At 43.6% G+C, this 21,366-nt stretch overlaps 1 protein-coding gene across 1 annotated transcript in view; it reads right to left on the minus strand.

Annotated features, from left to right (window-relative positions):
• LOXHD1 (lipoxygenase homology domains 1) overlaps positions 1 to 21,366 on the minus strand; it is a 439,720-nt gene that overhangs the window by 185,895 nt on the left and 232,459 nt on the right. The window contains exons 22-25 of the mRNA XM_030192909.1: positions 14,651 to 14,843; positions 8,056 to 8,216; positions 5,453 to 5,750; positions 3,422 to 3,573 (exon numbers count right to left, since the gene is read on the minus strand). Of these exons, the coding sequence (XP_030048769.1) occupies positions 3,422 to 3,573; positions 5,453 to 5,750; positions 8,056 to 8,216; positions 14,651 to 14,843 (804 nt within the window). The remainder of the gene's footprint in view (positions 1 to 3,421; positions 3,574 to 5,452; positions 5,751 to 8,055; positions 8,217 to 14,650; positions 14,844 to 21,366) is intronic.

A 21,366-nucleotide genomic window follows, 5' to 3' on the forward strand; every position in this document is an offset into this window, starting at 1 on the left:
CTAAACAGTGCAGGTACATTGCCGCGCACTAACTGGTTAGTACAGGAATACTGCTTGAGCCCTTACCACCTATAAAATGGGCAAAGAGAGACGGTTGAAAGCATGCTCTGACAGGATTACATGAGAATCAGAATAATTGTATTGTGATTTCCATGGAGAAATGTCCTAGTTATGATCTGCACTTGTTGGACTTTTGTAGATGCAGAGCATGGTTATATTTAACTCAGATTGTGTCGGACTAAAGGTTTCTAAGGGTCATATATGCATCATCCATCTGGTGTACCCTGTCACCAACTCTCTTCAACCTAATGATGATACCACTAGCCAAACTCCTAGCCAATCAAAACTTCAATCCCTATATATATGCAGACGATGTCACGATCTACATCCCATTCAAGCAGGATCTAAACGAAATCACCAACAAGATCAATCAAAGCCTCCAAACCATGCACTCCTGGGCTAACGCGTTCAAACTGAAACTCAATGCAGAGAAAACAAAAAGTCTCGTACTAACTTCTCAACACAACAAAAACACCTACTCCAAAATAACCACACCATACTGTTCTCTTCCCGTCGCGCAAAACCTAAAACTTCTTGGAGTAACTATCGACCGAAACCTCACACTTGATACTCATGTGAAGAATACAATGAAGAGAATGTTCCAATCAATGTGGAAACTCAAAAGAGTAAAACCTTTCTTCCCGAGACATATCTTCCGCACCTTGGTACAGTCAATGGTAATAAGTCACCTGGACTACTGTAATGCACTTTACGCTGGCTGCAAAGAACAAACTATCAAAAAACTCCAAACAGCCCAGAATACAGCCGCCAGACTCACATTCGGAAAAAATAAATATGAAAGTGCTAAACCCCTAAGAGAGAAACTCCATTGGCTCCCACTCAAAGAACGTGTTGAGTTTAAGATCTGCACGATAGTACACAAAATTATACACGCAGACGCCCCAATCTACATGCTAAACCTTGTGGACTTGCCTCCCAGAAACACTGTAAGATCATCCCGCAAATATCTCAATCTGCACTTCCCCAGCTGCAAAGGACTGAAATACAAACTGACACACGCCACCACCTTCTCCTACTTGAGCACGCAGCTGTGGAATGCTCTACCTAGAGACCTGAAAGCTATTGACGAATTAACTAACTTCCGCAAATCCCTGAAAACTCATCTCTTCCAAAAGGCCTACAAGGAAAATAAATAGCCTACAAACTACTTCAACAAATCACACAGTTACCACAGCTCACCTCTAACTTACCCAACACCTTCCGTCTATCCTCCCTTACCTAATCTTTAAACAGTAATAATTGTACTTATTATCATGAAACGACTATGCCTATCTTCTCTTACCAGCTTTCAAACTATAAGAATTGTACTTGTTATCATGAAATGATTATGTCATAACCACACTCTGTAAGCCACTTTGAGCCTACAAATAGGTGGGAAAAGGTGGGATACAAATGCAATAAATAAATAAATAAGTGAAAAAAGGTTGAAAATCATTGCCATAGAGTCTCTGTAGCATTTAGAAAGCAAAACATGTTGATCTTTCCAAATGTATACCCCAGATGCACCGGTAGAAAACCTCACTCATTGCCTTCAAAAGTCATTGTGGTGGTGAATGTCACTCTTTGGGATGGTCCACCCTTTTCATATTGTTGTGGTGCACCAGTTTCTTTTGGTTCCACCAGAACGTATGCCAGCTATACCTTTCTACTTACCTGCTTGGTCTGGCACCATTAAATTAACTATAGAGTGGTGAACAACATTTCTCGCTCTGGCTGCCGGCACCACATACTGTAGCTGCTAAAATCAGAGAGAATCTACTTTCTGTTTCATATGCGGTTCAGGAAGTATTTGATCTCTACTTTCAATTCCTGAGCAGTGCAGGCGGCTAGTCTTGAGCTACAAAAGGAGCTCCCTTCTCTGCAGTGGATTTAGTGGTGCTGGGCAGATAGGAGAAGGGGGCTGATGAGACCAATCTGATGCTATGGCCTGGGTTCTAACAAGGGAGTGGGTGGGAGATGGGGCTTGGAGATGGGCTTGATACAGGGGATGGAAGAAGGGCATTGGTGGTAGTAGGACAGATATTGTTGGAGGGGAGTGGGCATATGCAGGGGCAGGTGAAGATGGAGATGTAGTAGTTTCAAAGTTGGCATGCATTGTTTCCCATGGTGGAAAATATTTTTCTACTTTTTACCATGGGGGCGTTCCCAGCAGTAATCAGCAGTGTTGCCACATTAGCGCACGCTGCATGATTACCTTGCGAATAGTGCATGAGCCCTTACCGCTAGGTCAATAGGTGGCGGTAAAGGTTCAGGCAGTAAATAGCCTTCTGCTACTTTTAGATCTAGCGCACGGCCATTTACTGCCCCCCATTGAAAAATGCCTTTTTTCCAAGCCACGGTAAAAAAATGGCCCAGAGTATGCCAAAAACACGTGCCCACATTACCATCTCAAAAAAGATATAGTGGAATTAGAAAAGGTGCAGAGAAGGGCGACGAAAATGATAAAGGGGATGGGACGACTTCCCTGTGAGGAAAGGCTAAAGCACCTAGGGCTCTTCAGCTTGGAGAAAAGGCGGCTGAGGGGAGATATGATAGAGATCTATAAAATAATGAGTGAAGTTGAACGGGTAGATGTGAAGCGTCTGTTTACGCATTCCAAAAATACTAGGACTAGAGGGCATGCGATGAAGCTACAATGCAGTAATTTTAAAACGAATCGGAGAAAAATTTTCTTTACTCAACGTGTAATTAAACTCTGGAATTTGTTGCCAGAGAATGTGGTAAAGGCAGTTAGCTTAGCGGAGTTTAAAAATGTTTGGACAGCTTCCTAAAGGAAAAGTCCATAGACCATTATTAAATGGACTTGGGGAAAATCCACTATTTCTGGGATAAGCAGTATAAAATGTTTTGTACTTTTGGGGGATTTTGCCAGGTATTTGTGACCTGGATTGGCCACTGTTGGAAACAGGATGCTGGGCTTGACGGACCTTTGGTTTTTCCCAGTATGGTAATACTTATGTACCACAGGCCACTTTTTACCGTGGCTTAGTAAAAGGGCCCCTCAGAGAGCTTCCATTCCTCCTAAGGGTTAGATATCAATGTAAGACTGGGTATTCATACAGGAGATTGCTGTTTAAATAATTACTGCTCCCAGTGGAAACAGAAACCTCACAATGTTGATTTTGTCATCTGTTATTCAAATGAGTTCAAGACCCCATGCTAATGATTTTCATTCCCTGGACATATTTATTTTTTAATTTGCATTATTTGTATTCCCCCTTCTAAGATCTATTCAGAGCAGATCAAATCATATTTAATGATACAGTTAACCTACAAAAATGCATGATAGCTATGTTAGAAAACCTAAGTGAAACAAGCCACAGTGAAAGTAAAACCCTACCTGCCGCCTCTCAAATTTATTCAGGTGGTTTGACTTTTTCAGCTGGCGATCACCAGTGTCCCCTGTTTCTCCGTAGATGTTCACATAGACATTGGCATCAGTACCGGCCCCCAACACACTCCCAGTGAACACGTGGACTTCGTAGGTATTCTCTGTAAGGAGCAGTGAGCAGAGATAAGAGTCTGGGTCTGATTCATTACGGTCTTTTGCAGAGACACAGAACAGTAGAAAGGACTTACTGCAAATAATTATCAGACATTCTCATTCTCTGAGAATATTTTCCTTAGTAATGGAGTGAATGTAGTCTCTTCATCAATGATTGAAATTCGAAATCAAGGGGGGAATTTTCAGCTGGTGGCTGTCAGCATTTTTGTTTAAATGTTGGCTGCTGCTCGCTGAATTAGATCCAGAAATATGATGCCAGCCACTGTCTGGCTAGTGGCACTGAATATTTATTTATTTATTTATTTATTTGTGGTACATTTATACCCCACATTTTCCCACCAGAGCGAGCACAATGTGGCTTACAATGTTACAAAAGGTTACAATGCAATCAGGGTAATGGCATGACAAGTCAGAAAGACGGGAAAGTACAGGAGGATTATACAAGGATGCTTGAATAGGTTGGAGTAGTAAATGAGCATAGACAAATTGAGGTAGGCGGGGATTAAGCGTTAATTGGTAGGATGAGCTTTCTCGAAGAAAAATGTTTTTAAAGATTTCTTGACTAGCTGGTGATCATCAATCTCCTTTAGATGCCTTGGTAGAACATTCCAGGACTTTGGGCTGACGTAGGAGAAAGATGATGAAATATGCCTATCCTGCCTGGTTAAACCATGCTGAATGTTGACCCGCGGAAAGCGGGCAGACACCATATGGAAAGGGAGAGAGGTCAGACGCAGAATGGAAGAGAGAGAGGGCAAACTGGATGGAAGGGGCAGAGAAAGCAGGCAAACACTGGATGGAAGGGAGAGCGAGAAAGGGCAGATACTGGATGGAAGGGGCAGAGAAAGTGAGCAGACGCTGGATGGAAGGGAGAGAATGAAGAGGAGGAAAGCAGAAACCAGAGACAACAAAAGTAGAAAAAAGATTAAATTGTGCGCGCAAATTGGGCACACACCCAAATTTGTACACATAAGTTTTGGTGACATTTATAGAACTAGGGGGTTAATGTATTCTAAAAAAAAAAAACTTGACCAGACTCTGCAGATTACTTTTTGCAGCATCAGATATTCATCAAATGAAGTCTCTGACGAATGGGACAACTCAATCCCTGAAAATTCAACATATGCTGAAATAGCTGAAATCCGAGAGTCTTCCATATGTGTATATATTGGAAACTGATATGTCATATCCATCGTTCAAAAAACAAGCCTTGAAACTAGCCAAGGTTCCACTTTCATTTGTCAAAACCAGCTTGCTGTCCAGGTCTCTTTACAAGCAAATGGTATTGTTCAATTTGGCTCAAAAATATTTCAGCATATCTTATTTTCATTGGATTTATTTAAGGAACACCAAAAAGAAAAGCAAACTTTCTATTTAAAACGTCTGCTCTTTGTCATGCAATACACATTCACCAGTAGCGTAGCCAGCGATTAATTTTTGGGTGGGCCTGGAGGTGGACTGGGTGGGCACGGACCTCTTTCCTCTCCACCGTCCACCCCCCGCCCGCCGCCGCCACCACATTTTGTGTCCACCCGTGACCGCCCCGCCCGCGACAGCCCCCTGCACTGACCTGAAGCGCGTTCTCCCTCCAATCCAGCACCGGCGATCATAGCCAGCCTTCTACCACGTCCAGCGCCCGTCGTCGGAGCTTCTTCTCAGGCGCGTCCCGCCTACTCTGCAACTTCCTGCTGGACGTGGTAGAAGGCTGGCTATGATCCCCGGTGCTGGATTGGAGGGAGAACACGCTTCAGGTCAGAGCAGGGGGTGGGCGGGGCGGGCCTGTAGGAAAAGTGGGTGGGCCTGGGCCCATCCAGACCCACCCGTGGCTACGCCCCTGACATTCACTGCAGAAAACTGTAAATTTACCATCAAGTTCAGGGCCTTCCTCGGGCAGCAGCTCCACAACCAGCTCCCCATCACCTTCATCTCTGGCCAACCAGCGCTGGCACACAAACTTATATGTTTCTACAATTTTTTCTTCTTTCAGGTCCTCTACCTCCTCACTGGATTTCTTCTTCGTTTTCTTCTTCTTCTTGTCAGGTTCTTCCACTGTCACCTTAACTCGCTTGATGGTGATAGTTTCTAGATACCAGCCATCACCAATACCTTTGCCATCATGACCAATCCGAAGCTTAATGATCTTACCTACATCTGCGGCCTCTATCTGTGATAGAAGAAATGTTAATTGGCATAGAATTTAAGTTAGTTTAGTATAAAATTTATATTCCATGCTTTCACCCTGTAGGACATACAGGGGACATTACACTATCAAATACAGGTGGCCTTTTACTAAGCTGAGCTAAGAAATGAGCTTAGGGCCAAATTCTATATTTTGTGCCCACAAAATCAGCACTGAAAAAAAAACAGGCTTAGTGAGATTCTGTAAGGGGTATGAGTCCTTAAAAGAACTGAGCTCAGCACATATCCATGCCTAAATGTAGACGTATAGAATGCAGGTGCCTACATTTAGATGTGATTCTATATTTAACGAATGAAAATTTTGGGAACACCCCTGGAATGCCCCTAACCATACCCTCATATACAGTGATGCCTCGGTTTTCGTCGATAATCCGTCTGAAAACAATCGGCGAAATCTGAAACTGACAAAAACCGAGGCAATCATCAGGGGAAGGCTCAAACCCTTCAAAATCTCTCTCATGCACACATCCTGGGCAAAAACAACGCCACACTGAGCAGGAGAACGCGTGGGTCACCCTTTGTTTTGCAAAATTAGCAGCAAGGTCACATAGGCATGCCAACGAAATCCGAGACAAATTTTTCGTGAAAAAAATCGGCCAAATCCGAAACCAACGATAACTGAAGTCAACGAAAACCGAGGTATTACTGTAGTTACACACAATAGAAGTTAGGCACAGTTCGGATAAGCGCATAACATTATAGGCACAGATCCAATGTGTGCCTAACTCCTAATTAAGCCCAATTAGTACTTATAATTGGTTGTTACCACCTAATTATTAGCGCTCATTGGCTCATTATTCAATTAAGTTATGCACATATATTGGGCACACACCCAATTTAATGTGCATAGCTTTAGGCACCATTTATAGAATTTGGGGGTTAGTGCATTCTTTTGTGGGACTTTCCTGCCCGATATTTGCCATTTTCCAGCTGCAGTAAAAACAGCCTTAGCGCACAGGAAAAGCCTGCATAAGGGTACGCTAAGGACACTTTTTACTGCAGCTTAGTAAAAGGACCCCTAAGTATTTATAATATATACATACAGTAAGGAGGTATTCAGGTTTTGTTGAGTTGTGGGAAACACAAGCCTAGGAGCAGTTCTACATCTTTTAGTGTGAAAAACGCATTGAAGGATCTTTTATCATCTTCATGAATTGAGGAAATTAGTGCTCTGCAATACAGATGAAATTATTTAGGGGTCCTTTTACTAATGTGCACCAAAAAGTGGCCTGCACTGGTGTAGGCGAATGCATTGGTTGTGAGCAGGTTCATTTTTCAGCGCACCTGCAAAAAAAGGCCCTTTTGGGGGGGGGCTGAAAACGGACGTGCAGCAAAATGAAAATTGGCGCGCGTCCATTTTGGACTGAGACCTTACCGCCACCCCTTGACTTAGGGGTAAGGTCTCACGCATTAACTGGGCGGTAATTGTCAGTGCACGTACAATGCCGATTACCAACCGGTTAGTGCATACTGGACACGCATGCAAAATGAAATTACCGCCCGGGCCACGCAGTAGTCGGGCAGCAGTTCCAAATTGGCATGCGTTGGGCACACATAGTCACCTATGTGACTTAGTAAAAGGGCCACTTAGGGTCCTATTTACTAAGCTGTGTTAGCCATAAATCCAGCAGTACTGCATGTTAAGAGTTAATGCAGGTGCTGTGCTAATGGCTAACGTGGCACCTTAACCGTTAGTGTGCACTAATTTCCATGTTAGGTTCCTAACACGGAAGGGGGATGGAATGGGTAAGAAAGTGACTTACAGTTAAGGTAGAGTCAATATTAACTGTTAATGTGGCAGATAACATGGCAGGACATCACCCTTCAGTCAAAGTAAGTTAAAGAGGTTTTCTCTGTGTTAAATGAATGGCGAATTGTTGCGACCACCCTAGCAGTTACAGGATGTTAAATCTGGGCATTAATCAGTGGCAGAGGTGTGAAAATCAATGTAATACCTATTACCTTATGAATTAATGTGCATACAATTGATTTGCACACGTTAAAAAGTTCTATCGATGATTTGTTCATCATCACAATTTTAATTTAGGGCCCCTAGGAATATTATGGGCGTCTACACAGCACATGCTAATTTTTAGCGCACACTAAAACGCTAGCGTGCCTTTGTAAACAGGGCCCCTTAAAATCTTAAAGAATATGCATGACTAGTGGTACAAAGGACCTCTATTGAAGTCAGAATTGTTACATTTCTTTGCCTCTGAACAGTTTCATCTAAATGTTAAGATCTAATACGTCAATTGTGCAATGCATACCTTAAATATATCGATTGCTCCTCTTTCAAAGTCATTCGATCTACTTTTTAGGATGGTCTCCTCTGATTTCCCATTCTCCCCGTAAAGTTGCATAAACACATTGGCATTAGTACCTGCTCCTCGGACCTTCCCAGTTGTTACAATCACTTCATAATTGATCACTTCACAAATAACAAAAATGGGTTTTATTACAAATGATGAATTCCAGTGAGGGCTCCATTTTTAAAATGTGAGAATACAGTCAAGATTAGTGTAGGGAAGGAAGCGAGGAGGTTGCATTTCTGCCCCCATAGACCCCCGTTGGACCATCATGGAGGCAAGTAGGCATGGGGAAGGGGTTAATTAGACATCAGGAGGTGGGGGGTTGTTTAGGGGGGAGGTGAGGGGAGGGGGACTTAGAACATGATGGGAGGGTAGGAGGAAGGTCAGGAGGGGGATTGGGAGGGTTTATTTTTGTTTTAATAGTTATGCGTGTCCCAGCCAGTATTCAGCCAGGGCCCACATAAGCTTTTGCAGCCTGCCCGCCCACACGTAACCCCCAATATTCAGTGCTGGTGCCCAGACATGGCCCAGCACTGAATATTGGGAGCTAATTCATCCAACAACAGTAGGCATTTAAAAAAACCTTGACCGCCGCTGGCTGAATATCGGGTGGATAATCTAGTTTTCTTCTTTGTAATTCACTTAGAACCATTGATAGGAATTAGCAGAATAAAAAAGGCATAACTGTAAGAAAGAAAATATTCCCTTAAACCAATGTTTCATTTCAAGAATGTGGCTTGAAATGTCAGTTTGTGGTAATCCATTTTCATTTTTTTATGCTTGATGCGTCTCTTACAGTGTAACAACAACAACCAAACAGTGGAGGTGACCAAGAACCAGGATGTAGCCAAGATTATTTCTGAAAACCCTATAATGAACAAGTTGTCATAAAATCATGCAACAAAGCAAAGATACTTACCTGTAGCTGATGTTCTCTGATGACAGCAGGCCGACTTTTCTCACATTTGGGTAACGTCATCCTGACGGAACCCAGTGCGGATGCTAGCCAGATTACAGTGTGGAATTTTCCAGCAGCATCCCACCACGCATGCACTGGTGCCATTCCACCCAATACACGTGTGAGGGTCCTCCAGTCAGATGAAAAAGGAGAAAACCTAAACTAAAGACAACTCCTATGGGAGACGGGAGGGTATGAGAGAATAGTCAGCCTGCTTTCCTCAGAGAACACCAGCTACAGGTAAGTATCTTTGCTTTCTCCAAGGACAAGCAGGCCTTCTTACTCTCACATGTGGGAATACATAGTAACATAGTAACATAGTAGATGACGGCAGAAAAAAGACCTGCACGGTCCATCCAGTCTGCCCAACAAGACAACTCATGTGTGCTACTTTTTGTGTATACCCTACTTTGATTTGTACCTGTGCTCTTCAGGGCACAGACCATATAAGTCTGCCCAGCACTATCCCTGCCTCCCACCACCGGCTCTGGCACAGACCGTATAAGTCTGCCCAGCACTATCCCTACCTCCCAACCTCCAGTCCCGCCTCCCACCACCGGCTCTGGCACAGACTGTATAAGTCTGCCCAGCACTTTCCCCGCCTCCCAACCTCCAGCCCCGCCTCCCACTACCGGCTCTGCTATCCAATCTTGGTTAAGCTCCTGAGGATCCATTCCTGAACCGGATTCCTTTATGTTTATCCCACGCATGTTTGAATTCCGTTACCGTTTTCATCTCCACCACCTCCCGCGGGAGGGCATTCCAAGCATCCACCACTCTCTCCGTGAAGAAATACTTCCTGACATTTTTCTTGAGTCTGCCCCCCTTCAATCTCATTTCATGTCCTCTCATTCTACTGCCTTCGTATCTCCGGAAAAGGTTTGTTTGTGGATTAATACCTTTCAAATATTTGAACGTCTGTATCATATCACCCCTGTTTCTCCTTTCCTCCAGGGTATACATGTTCAGGTCAGCAAGTCTTTCCTCATACGTCTTGTTTACGCAAATCCCATACCATTCTCGTAGCTTTTCTTTGCACCGGTTCGATTCTTTTTACATCCTTAGCAAGATACGGCCTCCAAAACTGAACACATTACTCCAGGTGGGGCCTCACCAACGACTTATACAGGGGCATCAACACTCCCTTTCTTCTGCTGGTCACACCTCTCTCTATACAGCCCAACAACCTTCTAGATACAGCCACCGCCTTGTCACACTGTTTCGTCACCTTCAAATCCTCAGATACTATCACCCCAAGATCCCTCTCCCCGTCTGTACCTATCAGACTCTCGCCACCTAACACATACATCTCCCATGGATTTCTATTCCCTAAGTGCATCACTTTGCATTTCTTGGCATTGAATTTTAATTGCCAAACCTTAGACCATTCTTCTAGCATCTTCAGATCCTTTTTCATGTTTTCCACTCCCTCCGGGAGCTACCAGGCTCACTGAAAACAAGAAAGCTAAGATAATTGAAATGTCGATAAAAAAAATTTTGGTTAGATTAGCAGAGTTTAAAAAAAGGTTTGGATGGTTTCCTAAAGGAAAATTCCATAGACCATTATTAAAATGGTCTTGGGGAAAATCCACTGCTTATTTCTAGAATAAGCAGCATAAAATGTATTGTACTGTTTTGGGATCTTGCCGGGTGCTTGTGACCTGGATTGGCCACTGTTGGAAACAGGATGCTGGGCTTGATGGACCTTCAGTCTGTCCCAGTATGGCAATACTTATGTACTTATGGCATCGGCAAAGGCATTGAAGCCAGGGCAGAGGCAGTCTGAGAAGGCATCAGTGCTTAACTGGTGCCGAGGACCTGGCCGCTCATTGACAGGTGCACCGGCACCACTTCCTCAGACGGGGAGCAGTCTTCCCAATGGCGGCACTCCTTGGGTATCAGAGAGTCTGATGTCTCAGTGCTCCCAGCACCGTGGGTTAAGAAAGACAATGCTTATGCTTCTTGGGCTTCCTCTGATGCACAAAGCTTCTGTTCCCCGGTGCTGATGAGGACACCGCCGAATCCAAGTGTCTCCTTGGTGTCGGGTCCGATGTTGACTGGTCCCAGGGCCTGCTAACAGCGGCCAGTGTTGAGGCAGGTGGAGACCACTTGATGCTGGTGCACTCCCACTGGATGCTGATGTCTGAGCAGCGATGAAGGTTGATGCCACCAGTGCTGAAGATGATTGTCCAGTATTCAAAGAGCCAAAAAGATGCTCCATTTGAGCCAGTGGCACCATCTGGGTTCTCACCTGCATATGCAAACAGATCACAAACACAGGGTTATGATTTGGACTAAGGCACCCAATGCACCAATTGTGCGGGTCTGTGACAGAAATCACACGTCTACACTTGGCGCACCGCTTGAAGCCACTGGGAGTCTTCTTGGACATTGAAAAAATAATCTCGGCTAAATTAAAGTCCTCAATCTTGAACTACAAAAAAGGGGAAGTGTTCAAATTGAGGACGGGGCTGCGGCCTAACTGTGCAGCCTCACAAAAAAGAAAGGAAATCTAAAAATGCTGAAAAAGAACTAAAAAAGTAACAGATAAAACTGGAAACTTTAGAGAAAAAAACAAAAAATACCCGCATGGGAAGGCACTCACTGAAAACTACAGCACAGCATGAGGCAGAAAACACAAAGCATATCTTCTCAGCTCCGCAGAAAAATGAAGACTGGAAGACCCTCGCTTGTGCGTCGTGCAGGAAGGCACCAGCGCATATTCAGTGGGACACTGGTAGAAAATTCTACGCTGTAAGCTAGTCAGCATCTGCACCGGGCTCTGTCGGGATAACATCACCCATATCTTCATTTGGGTTAGGGGTAACAAAAAAAGTGAAGCAGCATCCAAGGTTCATTAGATCAAAGCTGTGATAGGGCTCAGGCACATTAGACCAGAATGCAGGCATCATGCTGGACAGAGTTTAGGTTGGTGCATCCAGTGGAGATTTATAGGGTAGCCACCTAGTCTTCTCTGCCCTTCTTCACAAGGTATTGTAGGCTGAGAATACATGCTTGAGCTAGTGCCTTGAAAGCAGGTTTATCAGTTTCCCACCTTCTCTGAGGGGCTTCTGGGTACGTCTCAGGCATCTGTACTGGTCTAGTGGGATGATATAGAAAGAGAAATTTGATCTAAACTGCTAATTTTCTTTCATTGAGTCCTGCCAAACTAGTCCAGAACTTTGCTGGGTTATTTCAGTCTGTCTGTTTGCATAGCAGTGAATTACTCCAGTGAGAAAATGTCTACCTTCAATTCTATACTTTCTGTTCATTCTGGTACCGTGTTTGGTATTTCTTGTATTTGGAGAAATAAGTCAGTTGGCCTTTTCTGTTGGAACCCCCTTGCTCTGGAGAAAGAAAGTTTTAGGTTTGTTTCCTTGGAGTGGTGAGTCTGTACAGGGCCCTTTATAGGATGATGTCAGCAAACCAGTGGTTCTCTGTCTCCATCTGCTGGTAGGGGAGCATAAACTCAGACATCTCAAAGGATCTGGCAAGACTCAAGGAAATTTCTCTATTTCTCTCATCCTAGGCAAATAACCTATTTTTACAGTGAAAATTGAAGTCAAGCTGTACTTAAGACATGATTTCCTGTCCAATTGTGTTTCTAATTCAGCATCCCTACAGTAATTCAGTTATCTAGTGCTTTGTTGTTACATTGATGTAATTACCTGTAAGCCAAGTTTTCCCACAAGAAGCTGTTTAATATCTAGGTGAAAGAGTTACATGTTGGAGTGGAGCTGTGCCCTTAACACAAGAAAGCAATACAATCTACAAAATTATTGCACACTATTCTCCCTATGATCATACATTCACGAATTGGTAAAAAAACCTATTGAGACAGTTTAATAAAAATGATGTTTTCTCATCTCTCTCATGTGCACCACTGCATAACATAAATGATATGTTTATAATATCTCAGCCTTAAAAAGCCTAGAGCACAGGTTTGATTATGTTGGGACCTGTAAGTAGAATACAGGATTCATGACTCTCTAGTCTAACCACAAAAGGCCTTGTATAACTTTCAGGCTTATGTTCGAAAGAGAAGGGCACCCATCTTTCGACACAAATCGGGAGATGGGCATCCTTCTCCCAGGGTCGCCCAAATCGGCATAATTGAAAGCTGATTTTGAGCGTCCTCAACTGCTTTCTGTCATGGGGACGACCAAAGTTCACGGGGTCATGTCGGAAGCATAGCGAAGGCAGGACTGGGGGCGTGCTTAACACATGGGCGTCCTCGGCCGATAATGGAAAAAAGAAGGGCATTCGTGACGAACACTTGGACGACTTTACTCTGTCCTTTTTTTTTTTTTACGATCAAGCCACAAAAATGTGCCGTAAATGATCAGATGACCACCAGAGGGAATCGGGGATGACCTCCCCTTACTCCCCCAGTGGTCCCTAACCCCCTCCCACCCTAAAAAAAATGTTTTTAGATATTTTTTCCAGCCTCTATGCCAGCCTCAAATATCATACCCAGCTCCATGACAGCAGTTTGCAGGTCCCTAGAGCAGTTTTAGTGGGTACTGCAGTGCACTTCAGGCAGGCGGACCCAGGCCCATCCTCCCCCCTACCTGTTATACTTGTGGTGGTAAATGTGAGCCCTCCAAAACCCACTACAAACCCACTTTACCCACATCTAGGTGGCCCCCTTCATCCCTAAGGGCTATGGTAGTGGTGTACAGTTGTGGGGAGTGGGTTTTGGGGGGGATTTGGGGGCTCAGCACACAAGGTAAGGGAGCTATGCACCTGGGAGCTTTTTCTGAAGTCCACTGCAGTGCCCCCTAGGGTGCCCGATTGGTGTCCTGGCATGTGAGGGGGACCAGTGCACTATGAATGCTGGCAACTCCCATGACCAAATAGTTTGGATTTGGTCATTTCTGTGATGGGCGTCCTCGGTTTTCATTATCGCCGAAAATCGGGGACGACCATCTCTAAGGTTGACCATCTCTAAGGTCAACCTAAATGTTGAGATTTGGGCACCCCCAACCGTATTATCGAAACGAAAGATGGTCGCCCATTTTGTTTTGATAATATGGGTTTCCCTGCCCCTTTGTGGGGACGTCCTGCGAGGGCGTCCTCAGGAAAACTTGGGCGCCCCGTTCGATTATGCCCCTCCACGTCTCCTTTATCTGTCAGTCCCAGTCATACCTTTATTGGGTTTTCTAGGCTAAATGCTAGCACTAGAATAAAGAGGCTTGTCAAAGTCCCTTATTTTATATCAGGTTGTCTAAATGTATGCACCTTTTGTGTGTGTAAATGTATAGAATACTGCCATTCACGTGAGAAAGTGTACACTTACGCCTTTATGCAAGTTATAGTTCTGTTGTAAATGTGCGTGCCTAAAGTTTGGCATATTGATGCGGGTTTATAACTTTTTGAAGGTCATGTATTCATTCTGAGGACAAGCAGGCCTTCCTATTCTCACATGTGGCCCAATGTACAAAAAGGATTGGTGACTTTCAGATGGTATTGCAAAAATCTAAGAACAACAAAGAGATGGAGCTCCAGATAATGCTCCATGGTATCCCTCTTCTTTCCAGCTAGACATTTACTTTGCTTTCCAGTCTTAGACCTGGAGATTGCTCTCTTACTTACATTTCTCAATATCCAAAATCTCGCTTGGGTACAGTTCTACCTCCACCTTTCCATCAGCCTCATCCTTGCACAGCCATCGATTACATGGAAAGGTGTACTGCTTTCCCTGTGTGGGCACCTGAATCACAACACTGGCCAGGAACCAACCAGCTCGAATACCTACATTGTCATGACCAATCAGAAGTTTGGTGATCTGAAAAAGAAAAAAACATGCTAGTGGAAAATGCATTTCAATTTTTCACCCTTTCCTAGAAATCAAGAACTTAACAGTGAAAACAGACTCAAGAAAAATGTCAGGAAGTATTTTTCACGGAGAGAGTGGTGGATACTTGAAATGCCCTCCTGCGGGAGGTGGTGGAGATGAAAACGGTAATGGAATTTATTTATTTATTTGTAGCATTTATACCCCGCTCTTTCCCGCTCGATAGCAGGTTCAGTGTGGCTTACAAAGTATGGTACAATGCGTGGGATAAACATAAAGGAATCCTGTTCAGAAGGAATGGATCCTCAGAAGCTTAGCGGAGATTGGGTGGCAGCACCAGTGGTTGGAAGGCAGGGCTATTGATTGGGAGGCAGGGCTAGTACTGGGCAGACTTCGTCAAATCAAGGTCAGGTATACGTATAAAGTAGCGCATATGAGTTTATCTTGTTAGGCAGACTGGATGGATCATACAGGTCTTTTTCTGCTGTCACGTACTATGTTACTAAGAGGGGCACAATCGAACGGGGCACCCAAGTTTTCCTGAGGACGTCCTCGCAGGATGTCCTTGCGAAGGGGCGGGAAAACCTGTGTTATCGAAACAAGATGGGCGTCCATCTTTCGTTTCGATAATATGATCGGGGACGCCCAAATATCAGCATTTAGGTTATCCTTAGAGATGGTCATCCCCAATTTTCGGCGATAATGGAAACCGAGGACGCCCATCTCAGAAACGAATAAATCCAAGCCATTTGGTCATGGGAGGAGCCAGCATTCGTAGTGTACTGGAACCCCCTCACATGCCAGGACACCAACCGGGCACCCTAGGAGGCACTGCAGTAGACTTCAGAAAAAGCTTCCAGGTGCATTGCTCCCTTTCCTTGTGTGCTGAGCCCCCCCCCCCAAACCTACTCCCCACAGCTGTACACCACTACCATAGCCCTTAGGGATGAAGGGGGGCACCTAGATGTGGGTACAGTGGGTTTTGGAGGGCTCACATTTACCACCACAAGTGTAACAGGTAGGTGGGGATGGGCCTGGGTCCGCCTGCCTGAAGTGCACTGCAGTACCCACTAAAACTGCTCCAGGGACCTGCATACTGCTGTCATGGAGCTGGGTATGATATTTGAGGCTGGCATAGAGGCTGGAAAAATATTTTAACATTTTTTTAGGGTGGGAGGGGGTTAGTGACCCCTGGGGGAGTAAGAGGAGGTCATCTCCGATTCCCCCCGGTGGTCATCTGATCATTTAGGGCACATTTTTGTGGCTTGGTCGTAAAAAAAAAAAGGACCAAGTAAAGTCGTCCAAGTGCTCATCAGGGATGCCCTTCTTTTTTCCATTATCGGCCGAGGACGCCCATGTGTTAAGCACACCCCAGTCCCGCCTTCGCTATGCTTCCGACATGACCCCGTGAACTTTGGTCATCCCCATGATGGAAAGCAGTTGAGGACGCCCAAAATCAGCTTTCGATTATGCCGATTTGGGCGACCCTGGGAGAAGGATGCCCATCTCCCGATTTGTGTCGAAAGATGGGCGCCTTCTCTTTCGAAAATAAGCCTGTAAGTTACCTTTGGCTATTCCTTTTCTAAAATATTGTCTGTGCTAACTCCAGGACCACTGCTTAGATTCCAAATGTCGGGGTAGTTTATTTTTGATGTATAAATGAACTTCATAACTTATTATACTACTTAGAAACATACCTAAATTGAATTCTGCTTTCATGGCTGTTTCTCATTATTTTTTGTTTCTTAGAACAAGAGAATGCAAATAATATTTTGATTTGTTTTGTCATAATGGACCTCATTTTACAAGCTCTACTCACCTTTGATACAAGCATAAACCATGTTTATCTTGCATAAATGTCTAAGTCCCCGCTTTACAAAGCTGAAATATGCACATATCAAATCCAAATGCGTGCAAAGGGCAAAGGGTGTAGTCTGGGTGTGTTTTGGATGGGTGTAACAAGTTAATGGTCATTTATTCCCCATTTCAGAAGGGGGCTTAATATCCATGTCCTAAAAGATCAATGTAGGGGGTCACACCTGCTCCAAGCATGTTTAGGATTTGGTAAACAGCTGCTATTGAACAGCACTCCACTGGAGGAACTGGGGGGGGTTGTCCCCTTAATCCCCTAGTAGTTTTTCTCCACCCCCCCACCCTCAAATGAAAACTGGCAAGGGAAACCAGTTATGGGAAATGCCAAGATCACAAAGAGGGGCATAATTGAACGGGGCCGGCCATCTATAAGGGCGGCCATCTCTAATGACGGCCCTGTAAAGCGACGTACCCGACTGTATTATCAAAACAAGATGGCCGGCCATCTTTCGTTTCAATAATACTGTCAGGGCCGGCCAAATCTCAACGTGTGGGCCGCCCTTAGAGCTCGCCGGCGATAGAGATGGCCGCCATTGGTTTTCGCCGATAATGGAAACTAATGGCGGCCATCTCAAACCGGGCCAAATCCAAGCCATTTGGTTGTGGGAGGAGCCATCATTTGTAGTGCACTGGTCTCCCTCACATGCCAGGACACTAACCGGGCACCCTAGGGGGCACTGCAGTGGACTTCACAAATTGCTCCCAGGTGCATAGCTCCCTTACCTTGGGTACTGAGCCCCCTCCCAAAACCCCAAAACCCACTCTCCACAACTGTATACCACTACCATAGCCCTAATGGGTGAAGGGGGCACCTACATGTGGGTACAGTGGGTTTTGGGGAGGTTGGAGGGCTCAACATTTACCACCACAAGTGTAACAGGTAGGGGGGCATGGGCCTGGGTCCGCCTGCCTGAAGTGCACTGCACCCACTAAAAACTGCTCCAGGGACCTGCATACTGCTGTGATGGAGCTGGGTATGACATCTGAGGCTGGCATAGAGGCTGGCAAAAAATGTGTTTAATTTTTTGGGGGGGGGTGGGAGGGGGTTGGTGACCACTGGGGGAGTAAGGGGAGGTGACCCCAATTCCCTCCGGTAATCATCTGGTCAGTTCGGGCACCTTTTCGAGGCTTGGTCTTGAACAAAAAGGGACCAAGTAAAGTCGGCCAAATGCTCGTCAGGGCCGGCCTTCTTTTTTCCATTATCGGCCGAGGCCGGCCATCTCTTAACCATGCCCTCATCCCGCTTTTGGTACACTGCTGACACGCCTCCTTGAACTTTAGCCAGCCCTGCGACGGAAAGCAGTTGAAGTCGGCCAAAATCGGCTTTCGATTATACCGATTTGGCCGGCATTAGGAGAAGGCCGGCCATCTCCCGATTTGTGTCAGAAGGTGACCGTCCTTCTCCTTCGAAAATAAGCAGGAAAGCCAGTTGTATGCCTGCACATACCCAGTTATGTTGACATTATACAACATTAATAGGGTATGTGCTGAGACATAACTGGTTTATGTGCTGGCTATGAAGCCATCAATATTATATATGATCATTTTTTTCTAAAATGGATCTTGAATAAAAGCCATATGGTACTCCAGAAAGTTTGGAAAATTAACACCAGCATGTTGTTTGGAACATTTTAGTCTCTTAAGTGCAATGCGTGGAGGTTTATTAGTCCATAGAAATTTAGACAATAATTGTTCCATCCTTTTATACATACTGGGTTCAAGTAGGAATGGGAGCATGCTGAGGATGTAGTTCACTTTTGGCATAATCATCATTTTTATGGTGTCCAGTCTGCCCCACCAAGATAGTTTAAGTGGAGACCATCTAGAAGTCATTTCAGTAATACATTTCAGTAAACAGGCAGAAGTTTGGTTAACAGATTCTGACAAAGTGGTAGAAAAGAAAACACACAAATATTTTAGACCTGTAGAAGCCCATTTAAAAAGGGATTGGGTAAAGTTATGTTGGAGGCTGGCTGTGTTTAATGGCATCATTTCTGTTTTTGCGGGATTTAGTTTGTAACCAGAGGCTTTGGAGTAACTATCAATTACTTCCAAGATATATGGTATGGATGATGGTGTTGTGTACAGTAGAACATCGTCAGCATAAGCTGATAACTTAGCCAAAATATTCCCTAATTCTACACCTTTAATTTGACCTTTGCATTTGTTACCCTGGTCAAACCTCCCTAATGCAGCCAATAATCCAATAATAGCTGCTACGCAAACATCTTTCAAATCTGTGGACTCTTATGTTCAACATAAAGTTATGGTGCCAGTCAGGTTCCCACCCTGGTGGGCCAGCATTTTACAAGACCAGGACACTGCATAGTAAGAATCCTGAAAAGTAACTTTAAAACAATACAGGAACGTAAGACCTTTGAAGTCAGAATGACTGGATATTTTGACACCCAACAGACAGGACTTAACAAGGATCTGGGTTTTCTAGCCCATTATAAACCATAAAATTGTATTTCTCTGTTTATCACCTGCCTCTCACCTATCCACACCCATCCTGTTAGAATGTCAATGAAATGCTTTGATGTCCCCATGCATACCTCCTACCCACCCTGTCAGACTGTCAAAGTAATGCTTGGATGTTTCACTTATATATACTATCTGCTACCACATTTGCTTATTTCCGATCTGACGAAGAAGGGCAACCTTCGAAAGCTAATCAAGAAATGTATTAAGTTATGTCCAATAAAAAAGGTATCATCTTATTTTCTTTTCCATGTTTTATTTTGTTTGATTTCTATTGATAAGATTAATGATAAATGTGTCTCGGACTAAATGGATGGAAGCTGGCATCTGGTACATACGACAACTTATCGATCGACATAAGTGGATCCTGTTTACAACACTTCAATCAACTTATAAATTACACAACCATTGTTACTTTCGATGGCTACAATTAAAACACTGCATCTCCACAAGCATTGACATTGGCATATTAACAGCTGATACACCAAGCTGTTGGGACTTATGCCATCAGCTCTCCAATGGCAGGAAAATTGCTTCTAACTGGTATAAAATTCTACAGGACTGGACATTTCATGCACCATTTGCTTTGGAAAGCATATGGAATAGAGAACTTAATACTTCATTAACATCGGATCAATGGGAAAAGGTTTGGTCTTCATTATATAAGTCTTCTAAATCAGCAGCATATACGCAGTCTTCCTTCTTTGTGTTACATAGAGCTTTATGGACTCTGAATAAACTAAAATATCAAAAAGCTCATCAGATTACTGTTGGTCTTGTAACTCCAACATAGGCACATTGGATCACCTCATATATTATTGTCCATTATTAGAAGAATATTGGACTCAAATTTGGAGAACTATAACAAAGATCTTGGACATAACCGACACCTTATCTTATAACATTATCATCACGGGTGAGCTTTGCCTATCTACTTATGTGAAATCACATACAGCTAAGTCATATTAATACATATAGCAATCAAGATGATATGCCATTGTTGGAAAGATTTCACCAAGTTATCATATGATATGTGGTGGAACAATGTTTGTCTAACTGCCAAATATGAATATGCAGTTGCTGATAGTTGCGGATCCTCACTATCCTTCAAGAAAACATGGGCCAATACAAACTTATATTTCTAAAAATTAACAGCGCTTTATTATTGCATACTCAACCTATCTACTTATGTATTGTGAGCACTCTGGAGGGCTGGTACGAGGGAAAGGGGATAGTGATTCTTTCAGCAGGCATCATCCCCGCTCATTCAGCCCAGCTAGGAGAGCAGGGCGCCCTCTAGGGATCAAACTGCCAGGGAAAGCTGTAATGCAGGAGAAAAACTATACTAGAAGGGTGACCTGGTTACAGTATACACTCCCTTAATTGGTCACTATTAAGATTGATGGAGAATATTACTATCTCTTCATTTTGATGTATCATATTTGCTTAATTTTGAGCTAAATGCTATATTTTTATTTTGTTCAGCTGAGTATGTTAATGACCTGTTATATTTGTCATAATTGGCTATTTATATATTGTCATTTTGTTATAAAATCAATAAAACTTATTGAAATAAAATGGATCTTGAAGTCATCAATATTATATGTAATAATTTTTTCTAAAATGGATCTTTATTGTCCATGTTCCCAGTGCATAAACATCCATTTCTCCTATATTTTAGAACAGGCTCCACATTGGCAGATTCTTAAAACACATTGACCTGCACCTCTCATTCCTTCTTCTATGACCTGTCTAAAATGGGGCTGAATATTTTTTTTTTTAATTTATTTGCTGCATTTGTATCCCACATTTTCCCACCTATTTGCAGGCTCAATGTGACTTACATTATGCCGCTATGGTGATCACCATTAACGGAATGATAATACAAAGGAGTGGTACAATCAAGATACATGAAATATCACTTAAATTAGATATGAAAGGTAAAAATCAATATAATTTTGTAGCAGGTGCATAAAAATAGAATAGTACATATAAAACATTCAATACTGTTAATATGATGAAAGTAACCAGATTGGAGAAACCAGTGTTAATTTGTTCTGATGCATTCTAGGTATTAAGTCTTTGTGAATGGTTCGTGTTATAAGTCTCTTTGAATAGTTTTGACTTCAGTAGTTTCCGGAATGCCATCAGGTCGTGTGTT

This window comes from Microcaecilia unicolor, chromosome 2 (genome assembly GCF_901765095.1).
Source record: "Microcaecilia unicolor chromosome 2, aMicUni1.1, whole genome shotgun sequence".
Taxonomy (NCBI): Eukaryota; Metazoa; Chordata; class Amphibia; order Gymnophiona; family Siphonopidae; genus Microcaecilia; species Microcaecilia unicolor.